Source organism: Populus trichocarpa, chromosome 3 (assembly GCF_000002775.5).
Source record: "Populus trichocarpa isolate Nisqually-1 chromosome 3, P.trichocarpa_v4.1, whole genome shotgun sequence".
In the NCBI taxonomy this organism is placed as follows: domain Eukaryota; kingdom Viridiplantae; phylum Streptophyta; class Magnoliopsida; order Malpighiales; family Salicaceae; genus Populus; species Populus trichocarpa.
The window spans coordinates 14,523,836-14,550,160 of NC_037287.2; the positions used below are offsets into that span (position 1 = coordinate 14,523,836).

Below are 26,325 nucleotides of genomic sequence, written 5' to 3' on the forward strand. Positions count from 1 at the left end.
GAATCACTGACAAACTTTACATCATCGACGAACTAAGTTCATCAGAGAGTTCTAGAAAATTGAAAATAAAATACAGGACTTTACCATTAATAATTATAGTTGGAATTACTAACGGATTAAATCTATCAAAAAATTATCTGATAGTTTAATTTTGTCAGTAATATACATATAATTATCAATAAATTACCAATAATTTATTTTATTGAGAACATGTTATATTCATTGATAAATTTATAAACCGAATAGATGCCAATAATATCAAGTTTTGCAAAGTCCACGGGTTGATAAATACTGTACCTTATTATAATTCCCTTGCAGTTTTTCTTCGGTGGCTGTTATAAATAAACGAGATCCAAAAGGGAAGGAAGGAAACAATTAATTTAATTAATTATTAATATTTTGTTATAGTGTTTGGTGGTTCGAGTTACTATATAAATCAATGCTTGGAAGGCAGACTACGAACAGGAGTGTAAATCAACCGTCGACCTTTCTTTCAAGTAAAGTTTCTCTCTCTTTCACTCTCCATAGTCTCTAAAGTTTTCGTTAGTGCATAATGCACACTTCACAAGTTTTCACATATGTATAATTTTCCTGTGCATTTACTTACTGAGCATGCATGCTAGCTTGCTGATATTGGTTTTCTTCACCGGCATCAAGAGTTTCCGGCCGTTAAACCATTCGGATATATTGCCAATTCAGTTCGTTACAATAATACAAGTACTCTTCCACTTTCCTTTTAACTACTAATTATTATATCATTAACTCTTTAATTGTTTAATCATTGATTGTGGGCGGCAATAATACCACGTACTATATATATACTGCAAAAGAAGAAGAAGAAGAAGAAGAAGAAGGGTTTACGTGCAGTTCCCATTAATGTGGACGGCAATAACAATACTTAAAAGAAAGGATTTGAATATATAAATAGTTTAAAGATTGATAGAATATTAAATTCCCTCTTCCTCTAAACTTGCGTTTATCCTATGCAGACAAGTATCGAAGCTTGAGCTCCTTTCGATATATAATACGTAATATATATTGTTTTCCTCGCTCAATTTAAGGAGCTAGCTAGCTATATATTCAAACTATTAAAAAGGTGCTATCAGAGGTCAAACTTCGAAATTAAGCTATGAGAATTCATATTCTCATGAATTTCTTAATCATGGAGTGAATAGCTAGCTAGCCTGCCTTCTAGTATATGAAAGGTGATTTAATCTCAATGTCTATGAAGATTGATCGTAGAACACACCCAACCGAAAAATCAATTAAAAGATTTTGTTTTACTCTTTATTCTTAGTCACTTTATAAAAGGCTATGATTTCAGCACTGTCCATTGAAAATTTAAGTTGTCTGCTGTTTTTCTATTCATAAATGAAAAGTCATGAGCTGATTCTCTAGTAGTATATTCATTATGAGCCTGTTTTTTTTTTTTTTTTGTATTTGATTAAAAGTATTTATAAAAAAATTTGATTTTTTTTTCATTTTAAATTATTTTTTCTTTGATGTTTTCCTCATTTTTAAATATATAAACTTTATTTGTTTTAAAATATTTTTAGGTTTCAATGTGTTTTAGGAAACACAAAAGGCCAAACAAGCTATATGTATATATGTTTATATACACACGCCATAATTTTTTGCAGTCAAACAAATCATCCAATCACCGCCGTTAGATTCTCAACTGGTTGCTGTCGGCAAATTAAATTTCCCCGATCTCCCCTATAAATAGTCTCCTCCATTACAGAAATCCTCTTTCTTAAGATTAATTTCAAACACAACATCTCCTATATATTTATATCTACTTGTGCAGGTTGAAAGAACGTACGTATACATAAACACTTTATTTCATGGCAACCAAATTCTTGGCATTAGCATGCATTCGCAAAGAGAGTACCTATGGGGATTTATCACCAAGGCCAAGGTATCCTTCGATGCCGAAGTACCCGAAAGGGGTTTCAGTTCGAGAAACGAACGTGGAAGGATCAGAGGCAAAGGCAGTGTTTTCTGTGATGGGAATGACATGTTCTGCTTGTGCTGGATCTGTTGAGAAAGCTGTCAAGAGGCTTCCTGGGATTAGAGAGGCTGTTGTTGATGTCTTGAATAACAAGGCTCAAGTTCTGTTCTACCCCAGTTTCGTTAACGTAAGTTATTAATCTTTTCTTGATCCAACTTTTTTATTTTGTATTATGCGTGAAGGAAAAGCAACTGGAATTCTTTATTAATGTTCTTAGTTTGAAATTAAGAAAAGCGAGAGGCAGAAGGAACTTTTATCATTTGCTCTTCTTCTTTTGAATCTTACACTAATTTGTAACTAATTTGTTTGTAATTTTAGATATTAAGTTCCTTATTTTTAGTTAATGCCACCTGAGAGTTCTTGTTTTTGTGAAATAGGAGAGAGTTATTTAAGGTTGAGACCATGTCATGTTCCCAACACCCAACCTTCAAATATGTAGATAATAACAAAGTATGCTCAGTTCCTTATCATTAGCTAGCTATAGATGGAATACAAACATGTCTAGTGCTCCTTCTAAGTTGCAAAATCTGACATTGCATTTCACTAACCTATATTGCCATGTCAATTTGCCCGAGCTGATAGTTTATAGCAGTACACCACTCACTAACTGTCTTAAGGTGTATTCCCACTTCCATCAATTTGTTGACATATTAATCGGATAATGATAGGAAGAGACCATTCGTGAGACTATTGAAGATGCTGGATTTGAGGCTACATTGATTCAAGAAGGGACCAGTGATAGATCCACTCAAGTATGCCGAATTCGTATTAATGGAATGACTTGCACTTCTTGCTCCTCTACTGTTGAACAAGCTTTGCAAGCAATTCCAGGTGTGCAGAAAGCTCAAGTAGCCTTAGCAACTGAAGAAGCAGAAGTTCATTATGATCCAAATATCCTGAGCTACAATCAGATATTAGAAGCAATAAACGATACAGGATTTGAAGCCATACTACTTAGTACTGGCGTAGACATGAGCAAGATAGGGCTCAAAATTGTTGGAGTAAGAACACAGAATTCAATGAGAATAATTGAAAATTCTCTTCAAGCTCTCCCTGGTGTTCAAAGTGTAGACATAGATCCTGAAGTCAACAAAATTTCCCTTTCTTACAAACCGGATGTAACTGGTCCCAGAAATTTTATCAATGTGATTGAATCAACTGGGACGTCAGGGCGATTCAAGGCAACGATATTTCCTGAAGGAGGAGGAAGAGAAAGCCATAGACAAGAGGAAATTAAACAATATTACCGATCTTTCCTATGGAGTTTGGTTTTCACAGTTCCAGTGTTTTTAATATCCATGATTTTTATGTACATTCCTGGAATTAAGCATGCATTAGACACCAAAATAGTCAATATGCTGTCTATAGGAGCAATCTTGAGGTGGGTGCTATCTACTCCAGTTCAGTTCATCATAGGCCGTCGATTTTATACAGGTTCTTATAAAGCTTTGAGGAACGGTTCTCCTAACATGGATGTGTTGATCGCCTTAGGAACAAATGCAGCCTACTTTTATTCAGTCTATTCGGTGTTGAGATCCGCTACCTCTCCAAGTTTTGAGTCCGCAGATTTCTTTGAGACTAGCTCAATGCTTATCTCATTCATTCTTCTCGGGAAGTATCTTGAGGTTCTGGCTAAGGGAAAGACATCCGAAGCCATTGCCAAGCTTATGGACTTGGCACCAGGCACTGCAATATTGTTGACTTTGGATGATCAAGGAAATGTGAGCAGCGAAGAAGAAATTGATAGTCGGTTGATACAAAGGAATGATGTGATTAAAATCATACCTGGTGCCAAAATAGCTTCAGATGGTTTTGTTATTTGGGGGCAGAGTCACGTGAATGAGAGCATGATAACAGGAGAAGCACGGCCAGTTGCAAAGAGGAAAGGTGACACAGTGATTGGAGGGACTGTGAATGAGAATGGGGTGTTGCATATTAAGGCAACGAGGGTTGGATCGGAGAGTGCTCTTTCACAGATTGTTCGACTTGTTGAGTCAGCTCAGATGGCTAAAGCTCCTGTCCAGAAGTTTGCTGATCGTATCTCCAGATACTTTGTTCCTCTTGTAAGTATTTAATACACGAACAGTTCGAATTAACCATTAATTTCATAAGTTGATTTGAACTTCTGTCACCAGTACTTCGCATAAGCATTCTACTTTGTTAATTTCTGGTCAACGTTTGCAGGTCATTATTCTTTCCTTTTCAACCTGGCTTGCGTGGTTTTTAGCTGGAAAGTTCCATGGATATCCAGGCTCTTGGATACCAAAGTCCATGGATAGCTTTCAGCTTGCTCTCCAATTCGGAATCTCTGTTATGGTCATAGCCTGCCCTTGCGCTCTTGGATTAGCAACTCCAACTGCTGTCATGGTTGGTACTGGAGTCGGTGCATCTCAAGGTGTTCTAATCAAAGGTGGCCAAGCATTAGAAAGTGCACATAAGGTTAGCAAGAAATTTCAAATTTCTATTTCTACAGAACCATGATATTATAAGGCATTGTCCTGACGAATTCACGTAATACTTCAAGATCATTTCTGGCAATCTGAGAAACTGAAATATGTTCTAGTTATTTAACTTTTTTTCAGTCCTAAGAAATTCTGTACACGAGGCACGAGCCTTTCAGGGACTCCTTTTCTGATAAATGATTTTTCAGGTGAATTGCATTGTCTTTGACAAGACAGGAACTCTTACGATTGGAAAGCCTTTGGTTGTTAGCACAAGACTCTTGAAAAATTTGGCACTGAGGGATTTTTATGAGCTCGTAGCTGCAGCTGAGGTAAGCTTTTCTCCTTATATGAACTCACTGTTAGAGTGTCTGCTTACCAATACAATCTAAATCTTTGGCCATTCTAGTGTCTCTACTGAAGCATAGAGAATCTGGGTTAAAGTATCTGCTTAATGTTTATTGTGTGATGAACATTGATATAAAGTTGGTGTTGCGCAACCACCTCAGGTGAACAGTGAGCACCCATTGGCCAAGGCCATTGTAGAGTATGCCAAGAAATTCAGAGAAGATGAAGAGAGCCCTAAGTGGCCAGAAGCACAAGATTTTGAGTCCATTACCGGACACGGAGTGAAGGCTATCGTCAGAAACAAGGAAGTGATAGTGGGAAATAAGAGTTTGATGTTGGAAAACAACATCCCCATTTCAATTGACGCAGAAGAGATCCTCGCAGAAACTGAAGGGATGGCTCAAACTGGGATTTTAGTATCTATTGATAGGGAAGTGACTGGAGTTCTAGCAATATCAGATCCATTGAAACCGGGTGCTCATGAAGTCATTTCCATTCTCAAGTCCATGAAAGTTAGGAGCATCATGGTGACAGGTGACAACTGGGGAACTGCACATTCCATTGCCAGGGAAGTTGGGATTGAAACTGTTATTGCAGAAGCTAAGCCTGAGCATAAAGCTGAGAAAGTGAAGGAATTACAGGTACATAATTAAACTTTGTTTTTCCTTTTCTCCATTAATTTACTAGTTAAGAAGATTTTTTCTGTACTTCAATTTTTTTTTTCATTCATAGGCTGCAGGCTATATAGTGGCAATGGTAGGTGATGGTATAAATGATTCACCAGCACTTGTAGTCGCAGATGTTGGTATGGCAATTGGTGCAGGCACAGATATTGCTATAGAGGCAGCTGATATAGTTCTAATGAAGAGTAACCTGGAGGATGTGATTACTGCCATAGACCTCTCCCGGAAAACCTTCTTCCGAATTCGCCTGAACTACATTTGGGCTTTGGGCTATAACCTCCTGGGCATTCCAATAGCTGCCGGGGCCCTTTTTCCAGGCACTGGATTTCGCTTACCACCCTGGATTGCTGGAGCTGCAATGGCAGCCTCTTCAGTCAGCGTTGTTGTGTGCTCACTCTTGTTGAAGAATTATAAAAGGCCCAAGAAGCTGGAAAATCTAGATATCGGTGGAATAATGATCGAGTGATCAATAATTACACTGGTTTTGATTCGGGTTTCTTTTTTTTCTTTTTTTTTCCTGTGAAGGAGTGGAATTTGCCTTGTGATAAACTTAAGCATGTGTTCCTTGAGCAGTGTAGATAGTCTGTACAAAGTTGTTGATGCTTGTTAATTTTTTTTCTGTATAAATACATTTGCTAGTGGTAACATGCACCGTCGATTCTTCTTAAATGTCAATGCAAGTATTAAGTATCAAATGAAGGCCTTTAGGAAGATCAGCAACCAAAAAAACCTTTTCTGATGCATGTAATAACTTATTCAGTTTGCTGTTTTTTTTTTTTTTTTTGATAATTATCCCAGCAAGACTGATGTAAACCTGCAATTTCCTTCGTAGTTTTTGCTGATGAAAATATATATAGTTGTCATCGACAAATGGCTGTAACCGAAAGCAAGACAAACACTAAAATCTGTGGCAAGTCAAAGCGTCCATGCATGCTGCAATTGTTAGGTTGAGCAGCAGGTGATGATCAGAAATGTTGATAAACAGAAGGGAGTCCTGTGGGGTTAGCGAAAAGTTCATTCAGACGCATTGCTAGACATTTTGCGCTCATGCATTATATGGAATAGAGTCTTTATCCGTGACCTAACGATTCCATGTGGTGTGGAGGTTTCGCATTCTCATCGTCATCTTTTCTTATTCTAAAAAAGAGAGAAATTTTTAATGAGCAATAGATGATAGAAACATGGACGAAGTGGCATCCACTTGCTTGCTGTGAAAATCTTGAATATAAAATCAAACCTGGATTTCGTTTTCCTAACCACACACTCAGAACTATATATGCGAAAACATTCTAGAATATTATTGCTCAGCATTTTCCATTCCTATATCAACATGGGGAGAAAGTCCAAACTCCGAATATTTCCTTCTTTAATATTCATTGTAAACATTAGGGCAGAAAGGCTTAAAACCTTCCTTTTCCCAAATCAAGAAATAAATTATTCTTGTTAGGTATAGACATGACTCGTGAGGCAATTAAAACCATTATCGGTATATCCACTACCAAACCATAGTGGCCTGCTGGGCTACTTTCATAAGTTGCCATTTTCTTAGAAGTAGCTAATCCCGGTTGTACTCATTGGCTTGTGTCTGGTATGCTAGATAATGATGTATTAGATAAGATAATTTTTTTTTTTGTTTTGTTTGGTGTATTTGTGTTCCACTAAAAGGATAGGACAAGCTTGTCTAATTTTTTGTACAATGGTTACTCTAGATGATCCGAGAATGTAAAGATAAAAATAATTGTTATTGTAGTTTTAAAACTCGACTAGAAGTAAACACGAGGCAAGAACCGGGTCATGGATCGGGTTGACCATTGACCCAGATCAACATAAAAATAAAAAAAAGTTATTATCATAATTTTAAAAACCTGACTCGGAAGTCAAACCAGTGTTAGACTCGGGTTGCGGGTTGAGTTGAATATTGACTCAGGATAACGTAAGAATAAAAGTGATTATTATTATAGTTTTAAAACTCAACTCAAGGCTAGGCCCAAGTCACGGGTCAGGTTGACAATTGACCTAAAGTCAACGTAAAGATAAAAATAATTATTATTATAGTTTTAAAACTCACCTCGAGAGTTGACCCGTGGCCAGGGTCGAGTCACGGGCTTGGTTGACCATTAACCAAGGTTGATATAAGAATAAAAATAGTTATTATCATAATTTTAAAACCCTACTCGAGGGTACTTGACCTGGGGTAAGACCTGGACCACAGGTCGGGATGGTCAACCCAGGTTGATCGAAAGCGACATAAAAATAAAAATAATTATTATCATAATTTTAAAACCTGACTTGGAGGTCAACTTGAGGTAAAGTTCGAATCACGGTTTTGAAGGGTCAACCCAATTAAAAAAAATCATAGCAATCTTGTTTTGACATAAAAAAATATAAACAAATCAATGGATATTTTACTCGTGTTTTGTTTTCGGTCGACCGGGTCAGAGGTTGACCTAAATTTTTGACCGGGTTAGGTCAGATTAGTCATTTCTCTATTTTTTTAACTTGGAATGGTCTAGATCTTGGATCGGCTAAGTCTCGTCTAATGTCTAACAAACACAAAATAAAGTAGATTGTCTAGTCCAATCCAAAGCATATACACCTAATACAAGACAAAATATAAAATTATTGTTTTTATTTTTTAGTTTTTAGTTTTTGTTTTCTTTTATGGTTTTTCTTCTCCAGTGAAAAAATGGGAAAACGTTTTTATTTGTTGAAAACCCAAACAAAATTTTAATACATCAAGATTATAATTATTTTTCACAAAAAAACAAAACTATAATTTATAAAAAAAATACCTTAATATTTTATATTTATAATAATATAATGTAGAAAATTAATTTTATTTTATTCAATTTCAACCAAGTAGTGAATTGATGGATCAAGTTCGGATAATAATGTCTCCAATTTCAACAAATTAGCCCAAGAAAATATAATTTTCAAATATATATTTGAAAATTAATGTGTTAGGTTCTACCCTACTCGATAAATATTAGACTTCTTGCTTCGCAAGTAATTAATTTATGTGTGCTTGTGCGTGTGTGTTTATAATATCGAATTAATAGAAATATTTACTTTATTACACCGTGAATCTGCTTCTGTCCGTTCCCCTTGTTTGTGGTGTTCTTGCCACGTAGGGGGTAAGATTTTCCCGAGTCAACCTGCAGGATTGACTTCCAGAATTGGCACGTAATTGATAATTTGCTGATTGAAAACCAGCCAAGCAAGTGGCATCTCCTGACTTGTCTATTTGTGTCTGTTGTAATGGTGGGTTGCACGTGTGTCGATTGGCCCAATGTTCGGCATTTTTCAGCCCATTAACAATTTGGTTTCTCTGCCACTCAGTTTTCAACACTAAAGGTGTTTTTGTTTCGTGAAAAATAATTTCTAGAAAATTATTTTTAAAATTTTTATATGTTTGTTTTTATTAGAAAAATTGGTCAATAAAAAATACTTTCCGGTCAATGGAAAACACCTTCCTGTTAAAAAAAAATTTGGTTTGATTTCCAGTAAAGTGTTTTCCTTTTATTTTGGCGGAAAAAACTTTTCAGAAGTTGTGAAAAATTTAGAAATATCATATTATTTGCTGATTATATAAAATTTGGTTCTCAAACTTTTGATTGCTATATATTTTGTTTGAATATTTTTTTTTCAATTTCATCTCTTAAAATTTGATTTTTATATTAACTTTGATCCTTATTTTTATGAATGTTATTTACTTTTCTCTTATCATTTTTTTTATTGAAATTTTTTTCTATCAAATTTGATCATCATTCTTTTGATTTTTACTTATTTTATTTAAAATAATTTATGAAATTATAATTATTATTATTTTAATTTCATCATCTTTCAATTTTTTTTATCTATTAGATTTGATCTCTATTATTTTGATTATTATTTATTTTATTTGAGATAATTTATGAAATTAAATTTTTTTCAATTCCATTCTCATTCAACTTTTTAATTTGTAAGATTTGTTCCTTATTATTTTAATAAACTTGAAAAAAAATAAAACATTAATAAACTATTTTCCAGCTCATTTTCCATAACATAACCAAACACTGGAAAATATTTTCCAACTTATTTTTCATGACACTACCAAACATCAAAAAATAATTTATTTTCATGAAATTCACTTTCTAAAAAAACCAATTTCTAAAAAGAAACCATTTTCCTACAAACAAACAGGGCTTAAATGAAAACATTGTAGAACATTGCTCATCCATTTCTCATGAAAATTTAATCCTATTCATTGAAGTGATTGGTTTCTTTCTCAATAGTTGTATCTTTTTCTGGAGTTTTTAGTGTTGAGAACTCATGAATGAATCCATTTGTAATATATATTTTTAATATATTTCTCTATGAATTATTTTTAAAAAAGATGTATTATCACAACATCTATTTGATGAAAATTTTTATTTTTACACTTCACACATTAACATCTAATTCTACCTCTAATAATATTTTTTGGATTATAAAGTATAAAATTAATAAAACCCTCGTTCTCTTTACAATAATCTTCCATGAACAACCCTTTTAATGAATCTTGATACATTCAAGAATGATCATCCATTACTTATGAAATCTATATAGAATATTGATGACAACATTTATTAATAATGTAACCATCAACTCAAAATTCCACATTGGTAATTAACAATAAATTTACAATTTAATAATCAATTATCATTTGTACACAAATTCAATGTTGCGTCAAAATATGAACTAAGCAATTAATCAAATTATCTGTCATTTATTCAATTCAAACTTATTCAATTTAAATTAATACCCTTTAATTATTATCAATCCCATAAATATTTAATTTTCCCCAAATTTTCAACTTAACAATAAAATTGATATAATGTGATTGGTACTTATGAAATAACTCATCATTTGTTTCGGTATAATACACCTAAGTTACAAAACCAAACTCAATTTCATCCAATGACAAACAAATTCAATTTCCCCTAAATCTCAAACAAACTCTATCTTACAATTCATACTTTAATACAATAAGATTTTCTAAGAAAAAGTTGTGAAGCACTTAAATATATAAGCAAACTACAAATACTACACCAATAAATTAACCTGAAACATAAATGTGTATGTTTGCTTACTTCATGTAGAGAACATTTTAAAAAAATTAAACCAAGACAATGATGCTGACACTATTAGATGTTGAGATGGCCGAATTTATGAGGATGAGAGCTAGATTGTGGCAAGATAGGGGGAAGGACTGTTGTTTTCCGTATTGAAGAAAAAGAGGAGGAAAAAGAAGATATGATGAGGGGACGAGGTTGTCGTCGATTGCAATATTTTTAAGTTTACCGACATAACTTCTGATGAGAATTGGTGACAAAATATTTTCATCGGTAATTTTATCTACAAACATGTCATATTATTGACAAAATTCTGACAAAATATTTATTAATTTATTAATTATTTTTATTTTGTTGGTAATTTTGTTAGTAATTACCAATGAAAGTAATTATTGATGATATATATTCCATCGCTAATTATATCAATAGTATCCTAGTAGTGATAATGTTATCAAATGTTCTACCTTGATTGCATTTAATTAATTTTGAAAATCATAAATGATAAATGCATAATTTTTACTTTCGATACTACCTTCGTAGAACCAAATAGTTCCATGTCATGAAAGGAAACATCAATAACAGTTCTATTACAACTTAGAAAATGGTGGACCCTATAAATTAAATTTGCTCAAGAATCATAACAAGCAGGGGCGGAGTTAGGATTATTTGTTAGGAGGGGCCAAAATTAATATAATAAGATATAATATTTATTTTAATTTATTGTACATGAGTTGTAAAAAAAACCTATATAATTTAGTTTTATTCAAATAACTTACTGCAAATATATAATGACCTTTGTATAAGGTAAAATATTCGAAACAATACCAAATTAAGTCAAAGCAACGAAGTTAATTTCATTTTCATAATATATTCATCACTTTAATGTTGTTGGTCTTTATACCTATCAAATATAAATATACAAAGTATATAAGAAACATTAGCTAAAGCGAAGCATTATTTATATTCGATAAACTTTGAAATAAAGCAAAAAATAATAAAGAATGATTCTCACTAATCAACACGGATTCTTTGTAAACTAAAGCGCATTGGAGTTGCTCAACCATAACTTTAACATTACACATTAGAGTTGGTTCACTAGGCTGCGAGTTATCAATATTTTTTTTTTCAAAAAAAAATCAAATTCTTCTGATTTTGTTCATGGTTCAACCTAAACTCCAAACATATATCGTGAGAAAAAATTGATAATTTTAGTGGTTCTACTAAAAAAAAAACATTAAAAAAAATCCAAATATAATCAAAACAAACCAATAAAATATATCTAATTAATTAGAAAAAAAGCACTATAACAAGAATTCAAAAAACAATTGGTAAAACTAGCAGATCTGAGAAAAAAATGAAGCAAAAATAGTAGAATTATATTAAAAAAAACCTCATCAAATTATTAACAAACATATCAAAACAAAACAAAAATAGATTTTAAATTTAAGTTATCTTGTTTTGTTTGATGAAAAATAAATTAATTGGTAGCTCTGTTTCAATCTTTTCATTAAAAAATTTTACTTGTGGTTTATATTTTTATTTTTATTTTTGACCGGTTGTAGAATTTATTACGCAAAGTAATGATTTTATATTTATAGAATTTATATTAGTATTGTGCAAAATAATTCAAAGAAAATCAAATTGAAAAATCACATTTAATTACTTAAGAAAACTCACCTTTTTTGAATAAAAAAATCTCCTCCACACTTAATCATCCAATAATATATATATATATATATATATATAGGAGGCGAGCTCATAAACGCCGAAGGACTAGGAACAGATGGGGGACACAAGCTATATATATATACTAGCTTTGATACCCGCGCGATGCCGCGAGTTATTTTTTTTGCATAAAAAATATTAAAATTTTAAAAAAAAAATCTTGGGTTTTTTTGCAAAGTTATACCCAAGAATCTTGGGTTTGGCTGCAACGCCTGACCTAAGAGTAATATTTATAATATTAACAATAAAATTAAACTTGCATAACCCAAGTTTAAGTGAGTCTGGCTGTAACACCGGACCCAAGAATACTGGATGTGGGTCTGACTATAAGGTCGTGTCATAAAAGTGTGATAATTAAATAGATTAATTAAAAAAATAAAAAAAAAAATCAACAGGAAGGAAAAAACTAATGAAGAAAAAGAAAAAAAAAACATTGAATTAATTGGGTCAACCTTTTAAACCAGGTTATCCCGTAAAACCTGAGATTTGCGTCATGAAAGTTTGATAACTAAATAGAAAAAGAAATGATGGATTTACCTAGAATTAACCGGGTTAACCCATCAAACCAAGTTAACCCGTCAAGCCCAGGATACGTGTCATGAAAGTATGAAAGTCTGATAATTAAATAGAAAGAAAATTAACTTTAACAAACTAAACTAAATGAAAAAAATAACTCGTCAAATCAGGTTAACCCATCAAACCCGAGATTTGTATCATGAAAATCTGATAACTAAATAAAAAAAATTTAACATAAACAAACTAAATCAAACAAAAAAAATTCATTAAAAAAATAAAAAGAAAAAACAAAATAAAAAAACAGTTATATAATATAATACAATATAATTATAATTATAATTATAATTATAATTATAATGAAAAAACGTGGGGAAAATTTAAAAAAATGAAAAAAAAAGTGGTGAAAGCTAAAGCTAAAGCTAAATTCTCAACCAACTCAATATTGAAAAAATAAATTTAACAAAGATAATTTTAAAGAAAAAACATGTGGGGAAAACACTGTAGCCAAACAAAAACCATGTAAGGGAAACACTGTAGTAATCCATAGTATTTTTTTTAAAAAAAAAGCTACAAAGCTAATCTCTCAACTAGCTCAATATATAAAAAAAAAATGACAAAGGCTATCTAAAAAAAGAAAAGAAGTCAATTTTGGGTAAAAGAAATGAAAAAAAAATGTACAAAAAAGGAAACAAAAGCGAGAAAAAAACACGTGGGGAAAGCTATAGTGTTTTAAAGAAAAAGACAAAAAAACTAAATTTTCAACCAGCTCAATAGTTAAAAAAATAAAATCAACAAAAATAATTCTGAAAAAAACAAAACAAAAAAAAAGAAAATATGTAAAAAATGACAATTTTGGAAAAAAAGAAAAATAAAAAAAAAACATATAAGGAAAGCTAAAGCTAGATTATCAGTCAGCTCAATATTGAAAAAATAAATTCGATAAAGATAATTTTTTAAAAAAAATATATGGGGAAACACTGCAGTAAAACAAAAACTATGTAGGGGAAACACTGTAGCAATCCATATTATTTTTTTTAAAAAAAAAACGATAAAGCTAAATTCTCAACCAACTTAATATAAAAAAAAAATCTACAAAGAACATTTTGAAAAAAAAAGAATAAAGAAATCATAAAAAAAACAATGCATGAGAATATTATATCAATCCACAATGTTTTAAAGAAAAAAACTACATAGTTCAATTTTCAACCAGCTCAATATTTAAAAAAATTAGCAAAGATAATTTTGAAACAAAAAATTTAAAAAAAAAGAAACAAAAAAAAGAAGAAGAAATTAATTTTGGGTAAAAAAAAAGCAAAAAAAAACATGTAAAAAAAAAAAAAAAACCTGCTACAGTGAATATCCCACACGTTTTAGAGTTCTTTAATATATCTTTCTAGGAGGCAGGCCCTGCTTGCCCCCTTTCCTTCCGCCTCTGATAACGAGTATGCTCAGGTAGGACCATTAACCATTCACTAAATTCCTTCTTTTAAAATCAAACAGATCATAACTCCACTCAACCTAAGATTCTCAATCATAAACCATTTAGAAGAACCTTTCTCTATATCCACTACCTCTCGCTAAGAGTCCCCCAGCTTTCAAACTTTGTTATAAAGGAACACAAAATACAGACAATGCCGTGAAGACAATAATGTTGTCTTCCTGAGAAATTGCTCGAAGTTTCAGTATTTTGATGTTTTGTGCAGCAATATCTTAACTGCCAAAACTACGAGCTCCACAAGCATAAAACGCAGCCACCTTTCTAGCATTTTAATGGCTACCATGTTCTTGAAATTAACTTGTTTACGCAGGGAGAATTGTGGGGACCTGCTGGCAAGGCCACACTATCCATCGATGCCAAAGTATCCGAAAGGCGTGGCAGGGGACGTGAAGGGAACAGAGGTGAAGGCAATGTTTTCAGTCGAAGGGATGACATGTTCTGCTTGCGCTGGTTCAGTTGAGAAAGCTATCAAAAGGCTTCCTGGAATTCTTGAAGCCGTCGTTGATGTCTTGAACAATAGGGCTCAAGTCCTGTTTTACCCCAGTAGTCTTGTTAATGTAAGTATGTTCTGTTTGCTGTTTGTTTTCCAAGAAAATACTAACAAAGATGAGGCATACATGCTTGGTTATTTTCCTTAGGCTGCATAACTCATTTTCTAAATCTGTAAAGTTATTAGCATGTTGTAGGGGGATTAATTTGTATGCTCTGTTGCTTTGTATTCTGTCAAAAAAATAATAATCCAGCCTTGCTTTATTTTTGTTCTCAAGTGAGAGTTCCAATTTATCTTCATTGAGAAAAAATCATTCCTTTTAGTGTGTGTCGGACACAATTAGTATCTTTAATGTCACGAGAGAAAAGGGGGTTCATCCTTTAGCTTGTTAATTTCTTTCTCATGATGGCCTCTAACTCTTTATCACTGGAACTTTTCCTAGTTGATGAACACTGCTTAGGAGCAAAGCTATAGTCATCCAGCCGCAAACCTTTTTCTTTTTTAATCGAGACTCAAACTGGATTATCATGAGACATGAAAATGTCAGCATGTCAACTAACCTACAAGGCATATGCCATTACAGTGGAGAATGGTCAAAATACATGATATATTTTTAGCTGCTTTTTTTTTTTTTTTTTTGTCTTTTCATTTCATTTCTTTTTCAAATTTATTTTGTATAGATAGCAGCATATCATGGTTTTGTTTTTTCTTTGGTAGTGGAGTTGAAGCAGGATGAATTTGATCATGGCAACTATCCATTCGGCACATTAGGCATATGAAAATGTAAATCCCCTTTACCAAATAATGGTTTGTTTTCGTGTCAGGACGGGAAACATGTCACTTTCCTTTTTCAGTTAGTGCACCAAGCAAGTGTTATCTTTTTCTTGATTGCCAGATCATGAATTCATCATGATTGTGACCTCGAAGGGCCACCTCTTGGTAGAGAAATAAAATTACAATTCATATTAGAGTTGGAGTCTTTTTTTAATTATTAAAAGTTTCTATAATTATTAATTTTAGAATTTATAAAATTAATTAAGAACTATATAAATATAAATTAATCCGAACATTCATATTAATAATAAAAAAAAAATTACAACTCACAAGACTCAAATCTAAGGGGGTAAAAAAACATCTCTTGAGAAAAGGGAACTTGCATTATTTGATCATGGTTTTTCTTAACGGTCAAGGTATACCACTACTAGAACCAGACTAAAGTGCCTTCCCATGTTCGTTCATGACAAATTTCTGGCAGCCCCCCTAGATTTGTAGTGGTGTATTCCTTATCATTAATGTCGCTAATGCAAATGTTTGAACAGAAAAATGGTTGATGTTGCCTAAAATGTTATTGATTGATTGTTGTTTACTGGCTGATTCCTCCTGGACTATAATTGAAGGCAGGATATTTCCACTGGGTTTTGAATTGAAGCTGTATGTGAAAATAATTTTCCCTGTTCTTTTCCATCATTTTTTAGGAAGAAACTATTCGTGAGACTATTGAAGATGCTGGATTTCAAGCCACATTGATTGAAGATGAGATCAATGAAAGATCCAGTCAAGTATGCAGAATTCAGATCAATGGAATTAGATGCACTTCGTGCTGCTGTACAGCTGAAATAGTTCTGCAAGCAATTCATGGTGTACAAAGAATCCAGGTGGCCTTGGAAACCGAAGAGGCTGAAGTTTACTATGATCCAAAGATCCTGAACTACAACCACCTACTAGAAGCCATGGAAGATATAGGATTTCAAACCATGCTTGTTAGCGCTGGAGAAGACGTGAGCAAGATAGATCTTAAAGTTGATGGTTTAGGGGCAGGTCATTCAATGCAAATAATAGAAAATTCTCTTCAAACACTTCCAGGAGTTCAAGTAATCGAGATAGACCCTGAACTCGATAAAGTTTCCATCTCTTACAAACCAAGTATGACAGGTCCTAGAAAATTCATCAAAGCCATTGAATCAGCTGGGTCTGAAAATTTCAAGGCACTTGTATATCCACAAGGAGAAGAGAAAGAAAGTCACAGACAAGATGAAATCAAGCAATACCGTAGCACCTTCTTATGGAGTTTGGTTTTCACAATTCCTGTGTTTCTAATCTCCATGGTATTTATGTATATCCCCATAATTAACTGTCAGCTAGACACCAAAGTAGTCAATATGCTAAATGTAGGAGAGGTATTGAAATGGATGCTATCCACCCCAGTGCAATTCATTATAGGCCGGCGATTCTATACTGGATCTTATAAGGCATTGCGGCGCGGTTCAGCTAACATGGATGTTTTGATTGCTTTAGGAACCAATGCAGCCTACTTCTATTCAGCCTACTCAGTACTGAGAGCTGCTGGCTCTCCAGATTTTGAGGGTACCGATTTCTTCGAGACTAGCTCAATGCTAATCTCAATTATTCTTCTTGGGAAGTACCTCGAGGTAATGGCTAAGGGAAAGACATCTGAGGCCATTGCCAAGCTTATGGACTTGGGACCTGAGACGGCAATATTATTAACGCTGGATGATTATGGGAACATTTTAAGCGAAGAAGAAATAGACAGTAGGCTGGTACAAAAAAATGATGTGATCAAAATTCTTCCCGGTGCAAAAGTTGCTTCAGATGGTCTTATCATCTGGGGGGCAAGCCATGTGAATGAGAGCATGATAACAGGAGAAGCAATACCAGTGAAGAAGGGGGTGGGTGACCCTGTGATTGGAGGCACTTTAAATGAAAATGGGGTACTGCATATTAAAGCAACGAGGGTTGGATCAGACAGTGCCCTTTCACATATTGTTCGGCTTATTGAATCAGCTCAATTGGCTAAAGCTCCGGTGCAGAAATTTGCTGACACTATATCCAAATACTTTGTGCCTCTGGTAAGTCCATAACAAGCACGAATACATTTCTTTAGTTCATTTATTAATTTCTTTTTTATCAACTAGCTGAATTATTCATGTGAACAACTGACCCTTTTTTTTCAGGTCATCATTCTTTCATTTTCAACTTGGCTAACCTGGTTTTTAGCTGGAGTGTTCCATGGCTATCCAAAATCATGGATACCACATTCCATGGATAGCTTTCAGCTCGCACTCCAATTTGGAATCTCTGTCATGGTCATAGCCTGCCCATGTGCTCTTGGATTGGCCACTCCGACTGCTGTGATGGTTGGTACAGGAGTTGGAGCATCTCAAGGTGTTCTAATCAAAGGGGGGCAAGCATTAGAAAGTGCACATAAGGTTAACCAGAATATTCGATTTTCTATTTACAAATTCTGGATCTTCACAGATTACTTGTCATGGAGGTGGTTAATGATCTTGTAGGTGAACTGCGTCATCTTTGACAAAACTGGAACTCTTACAATTGGAAAACCAGTGGTGGTCAAAACAACACTGTTGAAAAGCATGGTACTTCAAGATTTTTATGAACTCATTGCAGCAACTGAGGTAAGCTTTTTCCATGGAAAACCTACAGTTTGCCTTAAGTATACTACTCTTCTTTTATGATGACTGTCAGTTGGCATTGGGGTTGCATATCTTTCTCAGATGAATAGTGAGCACCCTTTGGCCAAGGCTATTGTAGAATACGCAAAGAAGATCAGAGAAGATGAAGAAGACCCTGTTTGGCCTGAAGCAAGAGCTTTTGAGTCCATTACTGGCTATGGAGTGAAAGCAACTGTCAGAAACAAGGAAATAATAATTGGAAACAAGAGCTTAATACTGGACCAGAACATTGCTATTCCAGTTGATGGAGAACTGATGCTTGCCGAAACTGAAACAATGGCTCAAACTGGGATTTTAGTATCTATTGACCGGGAAGTGACTGGAATTCTAGCCATATCAGATCCTTTAAAACCTAGTGCCTGTGAAGTCATTTCGATTCTCAAGTCCATGAAAGTTAGGAGCATCATGGTCACAGGTGATAATTGGGGAACTGCCAATTCAATTGCGAAGGAAATTGGGATTGAAACTGTTATTGCAGAAGCCAAGCCTGAGGAGAAAGCTGAGAAAGTGAAGGAATTACAGGTACATTTGTGCACCTTGCAACCCCTATTTTCCCAGGATCTTGTTAGCTGTGAAAGTTGTTTCCAATCTCTTTGATTCACAGGCTACAGGCTTTACAGTGGCCATGGTAGGTGATGGTGTAAATGATTCGCCAGCACTTGCAGCAGCCGATGTTGGAATGGCAATTGGTGCAGGCACAGATATTGCTATAGAGGCAGCTGACATAGTTCTGATGAAGAGCAATTTGGAGGATGTGATTACTGCTATAGACCTATCTAGGAAGACCTTTTCCCGGATTCGCCTAAACTACATATGGGCTTTGGGGTATAATCTCATTGGCATCCCGGTAGCTGCCGGGGCGCTTTTTCCTGGCACCGGACTCCGTTTACCACCATGGGCTGCTGGAGCTGCAATGGCAGCATCTTCAGTCAGTGTGGTTCTGTGCTCCCTCTTATTGAAGAATTACAGAAGGCCCAAGAAACTGGAAAATCTAAATATTCATGGAATAAAGATTGAGTGATTAATAGCACTAGTTTCGACTCAGGTTTTCTGAATAGATGTTGATCAGGAGTTGATTGAGAGCAATGTAGACGATACGTAGAAAACGTTGCCAATTGACTAGTGCTCCATGAGATATTATATGAAGGAAATTTGCAAGAAAGATTTTAAACAAGTTATAGTGGTGAAGTATGAGCTTGGATTCTTCCACCAAAATGGGAAAAATGGGATAAACACTAGATTCACTGTGGACATCCACATTGTTTCTCCTACACGGTTGAGTTTCTTTTAATTTTAATTAATTATAGTGCTTTAGGACCAGCACCGTCAAGCATTTCCCAAATATTTTGGCCAAGAAGCCTCACCCCTCAGCTTTTGCCGATGAGAAGAACATCGTCAATGCATGGTAAAGTATGTGCTTGGATACTTCCACCAAATCAAATTGGATGCTGTGCTTGCTGATAACCCTCGTGAAGATTCATGACGTAGATTCTGTCGCCACGAGTCTCTTACACCCTAGAAAAACTTTAATGCAATTGATAACACTATAATCAAAATTGCATAAGAAATGAACGTGAACTCTAGAATGCCAGCAAAATACGGATGCAGTATAGGCAGTATAAGCCATTGGATTTGAATGGTGATATTAACGTCAAATCAAATGGTTGCCAATGCTCAGTATTGTAGCTAACCCCAGAATCGAATAATGCTAGGCTGACAATTTAATCACTCAAGAGCTTAAACACCCACTGACAATTTCTTTATCCAAAAAAGTTTCACAACGACGGTTCTGGTGTCTATAATAATACATCATCTCTTTCAAGCCCGAAATTGTTATTACAAAACATCGCAAAATATCAAAAGTACTTAAATTAATACGTTGTGGACTGTGGTCCACTCATTATTTGATCCAGTCTTGCTGCATAAAATCCTTGGCTCAAAGTTTATACATGATGAACCAAGAAATATTTATTGCATGTCTTGTGAAAGATTTAAAAGCAAAGACTTCATACATATCTTGCTCCACCTCACAGTTTTTACTCTATTTACGTTGCATCTGTAATTTAACTTTGGCTGCAAAGAGGGCTTGATGCACTTCATCAAAGTGTGGTTTTGTTGCATTTTTGGTATCCTCAATCCACTGCTGAATCTTCTTGTGTGGACCAAGTATGCGATTGCGATCCGTTTCATCTGTAAACTGAAGCCCAAAAAAAGTTTTACTTCGAGTTAACAAAATGCCTTTAGTTTAGCAACTTCATTTCCTCGGTATCAAATAGGAATAGGATGTTCAAGGCAAGTTTAAAGCAACAAAGATTCCCAGCTCACCAAGTGTAAGTCTATGTGTGCGTGTGGGTGTGGGTGTGGGTGTGTGCGTATGAAAGAAAAAGGAAAGGAAGAAATCCCCCCCCCCCCCAACTCCTATAATGAATTAGTGGATACAAGATGAACTACCATTAATCCTAAAACAATGACAAAAGCAGCTTGGTCTAGGTTTCAGCTCTTTTTGAAGAAACATGTGAACTTGAGGTGCGAGGCCTCCTACACATCAACAAAGCAGGGAAGTTAACTCAAAACATCAGCTTACTGATATTGATCTAAACAGTCACAGAAAATCAATGTAAAAGCAAGCAGCTGGGACAAAGATTCCTCTTTCTGCATCAATAAACATAAGGTGGTGCTCTAATGAAGAGAGCTGGATTTCAAAATACTGCCAAGAAGACACCAAACACAGTGCTACATATCCATATCTTATCTCTCTCCATAATGTTTTGTTGTGGTTGTGATTGTGGGAATGGAAGAGCCCTTGGGTGGTGTTGTAAAAGGGAGGAATGAGGAAGTGGGGGTTTTTCCTTGTGTTCAAATGAAGTAAATCCTCACTCCCAAAAAAACTATATCCTATCAAAAAGTTTAGCTAAATCCCACTATCCATTGAATTTTCTCCCATAATAGCAGCAACACTGGTCATATTATATAGAAATTAATGTTCATAGCTACATACCTCTAGTTGCATTATCTCACAGACGAGGCATACATCAGCTATGGATGGTTGGCTACTGCCTAGCAAGAACTGGCCACTCTCTTTAAGCCACAGAGCCTCTATCTTTGACAGGGATGAAGACAAAACTTTCTCGCCTTCGGCAGCTGCTTGTGGATTCAGAGGTCGACCAAAAAAAGGTGCTAGCAAAGTATTCTGAATAAATTCAACTGAAGAAGCATCAAGTTGAAAAACATTGGTTTCGTCAGAATGAAGTACGTGTGGGAAAGGAAAATAAGCAAAACCTTCAAAATGGAAGTTGCAAGGACAGAAATAGAGCAACTACCATGAATGAAATACAATCCAAAATATCTATTTCAGCGTTTAACAAGTCAGAACAAGATGACATAGACAATATGAGATAGCCGGCAAATGTTTCAGATTAGATTTACAATGACATACCTGAGCCGCGACGTAAGTTGGAGTGATGCCAATCCAAAATTGAGTGAATTTCAGCTCTCCTGTAAAGATCAGCTGGATACCTAACAGTTGAGCAAAACCTCTTAAGAACTAGTCACAGCATACAATCTTGTAATAATATAAAAAATTCAATTAATCTTCAAGTACACTAAAAATCCTGCATCTGAAAGCACATGCAAACCAAACACACAGTGTCACCTGCATTATACAAAAACTAACATGCTTTTTTTAGTGTGATTATAACAAATATCCAATTCATCAAGCAGTAGATAGGTTTTAGAACATAGAAAAATGACTCACGTTTTCCATTTTTACATTTATATCCTAAAGTGAAGTGATGATGTACAAAAGCTGCCTTCCTTAAACAAAAGATAACAGATCAAGAATGTGGCCCAGAACTCTCGAATGCCAAGAGACTTCCTGGTTCGTTGGACACATTTTTAGGTATTGAGAACATAAATGCTTACATAAACTCTATGTCATTTTCAATAACCATTTCATTCACTTTCCAATTATGTATTTCATATTTTAAGCCATTCATGTCACATACAAATATACAAAAATTCATCACGATGGATATACAACTGTACTAACCAGTGATCAGCAACTCCAGGAAATGCAGAAGCAAGAAAGATTAGGATCGCGTGACTGCAAAGACCAATCAACAATTTAAAAACTAAATTGATGAGTAACAATTTCATGGGTCGAAAGGGAGTACAAGTTCTCACACAGTAGTAAAAATTTATGCAAGGTTGACATATGTAAACTATATCATAGAGCGAAGTTGCTCGCAGCAAGCTCGAGTCTTAGATTTCCAGGAACCCATACATAAGAGATCAATCACAAGAACGAGCAAGCAACTGACAGTTTGTGCTTAGATTACCTCTCAAAAAGCTTGAACTTTCCATCAACTACAATAGCTGGCACCTTTCCCATAGGATTTATTTCTGAAATTACAATCAAGAATTAGATACTGTCACAACTTCATGCTAGAGATCATTCATTAGCACAATTTTAAGCAACCAAAACACTTGATCAACATAATTTCCATCTGGGGTGGTCTCAATTTGCAAATAGAAAACAAAAGCCTCAATTTTTAGACAAAAAGACACCACGTCAACACATATATAAGCAAATGGAGAGAAGAAATACTTGATTGAGGGGTACCTTTGAATTCAGGAGTTAGATGTTGACCCTTTAATAACTCAATTCCAACCTCTTCAAAGTCTATCTTGTTTACCCTATACAAAAAAACATGTGAAACTCAGATCAAATAAATTACGTGAATATAAAAAGAACTCAAGTTCAAAACATTTTCAGTACGTGATGATTACATCAAAGAAGAAACCATCACAGAGGGAATTCAAAAGGGTCTTTTAAAAAAGTAAAAAAATTACTTGCAGAAGATGACAATTGCCCTTGATGGCTGTGACAGACGATCTACATATACTTTCAGCTCCATTTTCTTCAATCACTCTTGGTACTGATTTTTCTTCGTTTTTTTTTCCGAGCAGTGCGACTAATGAATGATTCTCACGGTAATCTATTCTTTTATTAGCCTTTGAAACCTTACCCTAGATGTACATTAGTCAAAGGAGTATTTTTTTCTCGAAGATAGAATTATAAAAAAAAAAAAAATTATCAACATGGAGGCTTCACGGTGTCCAGATGTGTAATGATTCACTGCAATATTATATTTACTATTTTACCTTTTCAAAGAAAAATTAATTATCTTGACTAAATTACATTTAAAAACAACATTTATTTTATTAAAGCCTAAGACAACTTTAATTATCTTGGCTAATATTTTTATATTTGTTATTTTTTATTATTTTTTATAATATTATTAAATTAACCAAGTTTTCATCTTTGGTCAATGTTATTTTTAATTATAGTATTTTGACCTCACAACTTTATTTTATTAAAGCCTAAGACAACTTTAATTATCTTGGCTAATATTTTTTATATTTGTTATTTTTTATTATTTTTTATAATATTATTAAATTAACCAAGTTTTTGAATTTTTCATCTTTGATCAATGTTATTTTTAATTATAGTATTTTGATCTCATAACTTTATTTTATTCACATCTTTTAGTATTAATATTGAAATGAGAGAGAAAAGGCCAAAAGAGAAAAAAAAAGAGAAAGAATTTGATACCGTTTGGTAATGTGGTTGCGGGTAAGGTTCACCCACAACCACGTTAATAAAAGTTTGGTAACCACACACGGGGCTTGTAGCTCAGTGGCCTTGGCAGGCTTTGCCCTGCCTGAGTGCCCTGGTTCGAGCCCTCGTGTGTACCCAGCACTTGAGGGTTTAACTGCTGTGGTCCATCGTGGACTTGTTCTGCCCCCCCTCCCGGGTTCGACCCTCTATGTGCACGCCTGTCACCCCCGCGGTGCCTTACCTGCTCCTGGGCTTGCAGGATGTCCAGTGGGCTGTGAGGAATAGTCGTGGTGCGCGTAAGCTGGCCCAGACACCCCACGTGAATCAAAAAAAAAAAAAGTTTGGTAACCAAAATAAAAATGCTTTCAGTGGGTAGGACCCATATGGCACCGCAGGTTTCGAAGAAGCAGCATTTTGCTGCTTCTCGTCTTGGAAAAACATCAATAGTGGAGCATGGCTCCACTGTTCATCCACTGTAGTTGTTCACTAAAGTGAACAGTTTTTTTAAATTTTTTTTTTGAAAAACCAGTGCGAATGAATTAATTCATTCGCACTGTTCATATGAAAAGTTTCACTGTTTTTTTTTATGAAAAAACAGTGCAGTTAAGTGATTTCACTCGCACTGTTCACGTGAAAGTGAACAACATTTTTAAATTTGTTTTTTAAAAAAATTAGTTTAAGGTGAATTAAATTTACTCGTACTGTAATCTCAATTTTATTTCTGATAATATTTTACCTAATATTATTGCACACTAAAAATTTTTAGAAAACTGTAGTTCTTGTCGAATGAATTTTGAACGTAATGAAATTGTAAATTTTTGTTTTAATTGAGTTTTACTCGAAAAACTAGTATTTAATATTATTTAATAACACTACATAAATTAGAAGGATATCGCATGATGACGTAGCATTTGTGGAATTTGATCGCAATTCCAATTATGTTCTTGCCGGGTCCGACCCAGTTAAAAAAAATCAGTTTTCATTTTTATTTTAATTGTGTTTTATTCAAAAAATTAGAAGAAGATCGCTTGATGACGTAACAAAAACTTCAGTTTTTGCTGTTGTGCGTTTAAAAAATCATGGAAAATATAGTCCTTGTTGGATAGATTTCGTATGTGATGACATTGCACATAGTTTAATGGAATAATAAAAAATATTTGATATCAATATTATTTATTTCATGATGTAATAACAGTAGTTAAATCTACAATATTTAAATTAAAAATCATTAATATATATATATATATATATATATATATATATATTTAATTATTTTATAACCTCAATTTGAAAAGCATTTTTTTAACCAAACACATTAAATTACTTTTTGTTCAACCTCAACTTCAACTTCAACCACAGTTTTAACTAAACATATATTTTTTCAAACCAACCTCAACTAAAAATACTTTTTATAAAATAATTTTTTTAAAACCACAACCACAACAACAACCTCAATACCAAATACATTCTTCAACTTCATATAGCACCAGTAGGATTGTCTTGAATGATAAATTTGATGGAGATAAATTTGTACTTTAATAATATTATTAAAAAAAAAAGTAGATTGAAGATAGCAAATTCTTTAAATTAATTTTTATTAAGATTGTAAGGTCACTCACCTCAGCTACATATTCAACAATCTATTTATTTATAAAATTCTATTTCTTCTCCGCGCAATTGTCTCATCATCTACTACTTTACACTATCAGTTTTTTTTTTTTTTTTCTTAACCATAAGAAACTCATTTATTTTTTCATTATAGGTTGTTAATTGTGTTTACTATATGATTTAAAGAACAGTTTGGAATCTTGAACTTTTTATTATTATTTTTATTAACGTGGGTGTCCGGGTCAGCTTGCATGCACCTCAACTAATCTTACAGGCTCTAAAATTAACGACCATATAAGCCTGCAGTAACTATCATATTAGCAATTATAAAACTCGAATATGAAATTACATGTAAGCAAACTTTTTATTTTTATTATAAAGTGAGGTGAATTTATTACTTGACATTGATGTAGTAATTGAAAGTTCATAGAATTAGCAATTTTTTTACTTTCGTGCGAATATAAATCAGGACGTAGTTGTTAATAAATAAACGTATTTAAGATAAGAAATTTGATTATTTATGTTTTGATTCGTAAATTTTAACCAAAGCTCTATAGAATCAGCTGGTGTGATTCAATTGATTATCTGAAACGTAAAATAATTAAGTATCCAATTCAATATTACCAATAGAGAGAAGAATACATTACCTCTATGGATTTGTTCCAAACATGTAATCCATTTAAATACTTAGAGAGGAATTATTGTTATTTAACTTAAGTTTCACCGTTGATTAATAATTTTTAGAAAACAAAATATGCAAACTTTTCAAATATATTTTCTTACAATAAAAATCTGAATTAT

General features: G+C 33.7%; 3 protein-coding genes across 5 annotated transcripts; 2 read left to right on the forward strand and 1 right to left on the reverse strand.

Moving 5' to 3' along the window:
* Positions 1-632: 632 nt before the first annotated feature.
* On the forward strand, positions 633-6,178 carry LOC7465853 (probable copper-transporting ATPase HMA5). Of its 2 annotated transcripts, XM_024598310.2 has the most exons (7): positions 633-717; positions 1,808-2,138; positions 2,680-4,074; positions 4,196-4,450; positions 4,662-4,784; positions 4,962-5,441; positions 5,533-6,178. In XM_024598310.2, exons 2-7 carry the CDS (start codon positions 1,845-1,847, stop codon positions 5,947-5,949), a joined length of 2,964 nt encoding a protein of 987 aa, XP_024454078.1. In that variant the 5' UTR covers positions 633-717; positions 1,808-1,844; the 3' UTR covers positions 5,950-6,178. The 2 variants fall into 2 exon arrangements, with proteins under 2 accessions (XP_024454078.1, XP_002303580.1); XM_002303544.4 differs by lacking the exon at positions 633-717 and having other exon boundaries at positions 1,739-2,138.
* Positions 6,179-14,330: 8,152 nt separating this feature from the next.
* Positions 14,331-19,470, forward strand: LOC7465854 (probable copper-transporting ATPase HMA5). The gene is made up of 6 exons (XM_002303629.4): positions 14,331-14,872; positions 16,281-17,672; positions 17,778-18,032; positions 18,117-18,239; positions 18,339-18,818; positions 18,901-19,470. Exons 1-6 carry the CDS (start codon positions 14,588-14,590, stop codon positions 19,315-19,317), a joined length of 2,952 nt encoding a protein of 983 aa, XP_002303665.3. The 5' UTR covers positions 14,331-14,587; the 3' UTR covers positions 19,318-19,470.
* Positions 19,471-20,016: 546 nt separating this feature from the next.
* Positions 20,017-23,375, reverse strand: LOC7465855 (glutathione S-transferase T1). 2 transcript variants are annotated; one of them, XM_002304453.4, is made up of 7 exons: positions 23,148-23,375; positions 22,918-22,991; positions 22,634-22,697; positions 22,345-22,398; positions 21,733-21,812; positions 21,295-21,500; positions 20,017-20,493 (listed from the first exon to the last, which is right to left on the reverse strand). In XM_002304453.4, exons 1-7 carry the CDS (start codon positions 23,210-23,212, stop codon positions 20,338-20,340), a joined length of 699 nt encoding a protein of 232 aa, XP_002304489.1. In that variant the 5' UTR covers positions 23,213-23,375; the 3' UTR covers positions 20,017-20,337. The 2 variants fall into 2 exon arrangements, with proteins under 2 accessions (XP_002304489.1, XP_024454081.1); XM_024598313.2 differs by having other exon boundaries at positions 20,407-20,834; positions 23,148-23,349.
* Between the last annotated feature and the right edge of the window lie 2,950 nt (positions 23,376-26,325).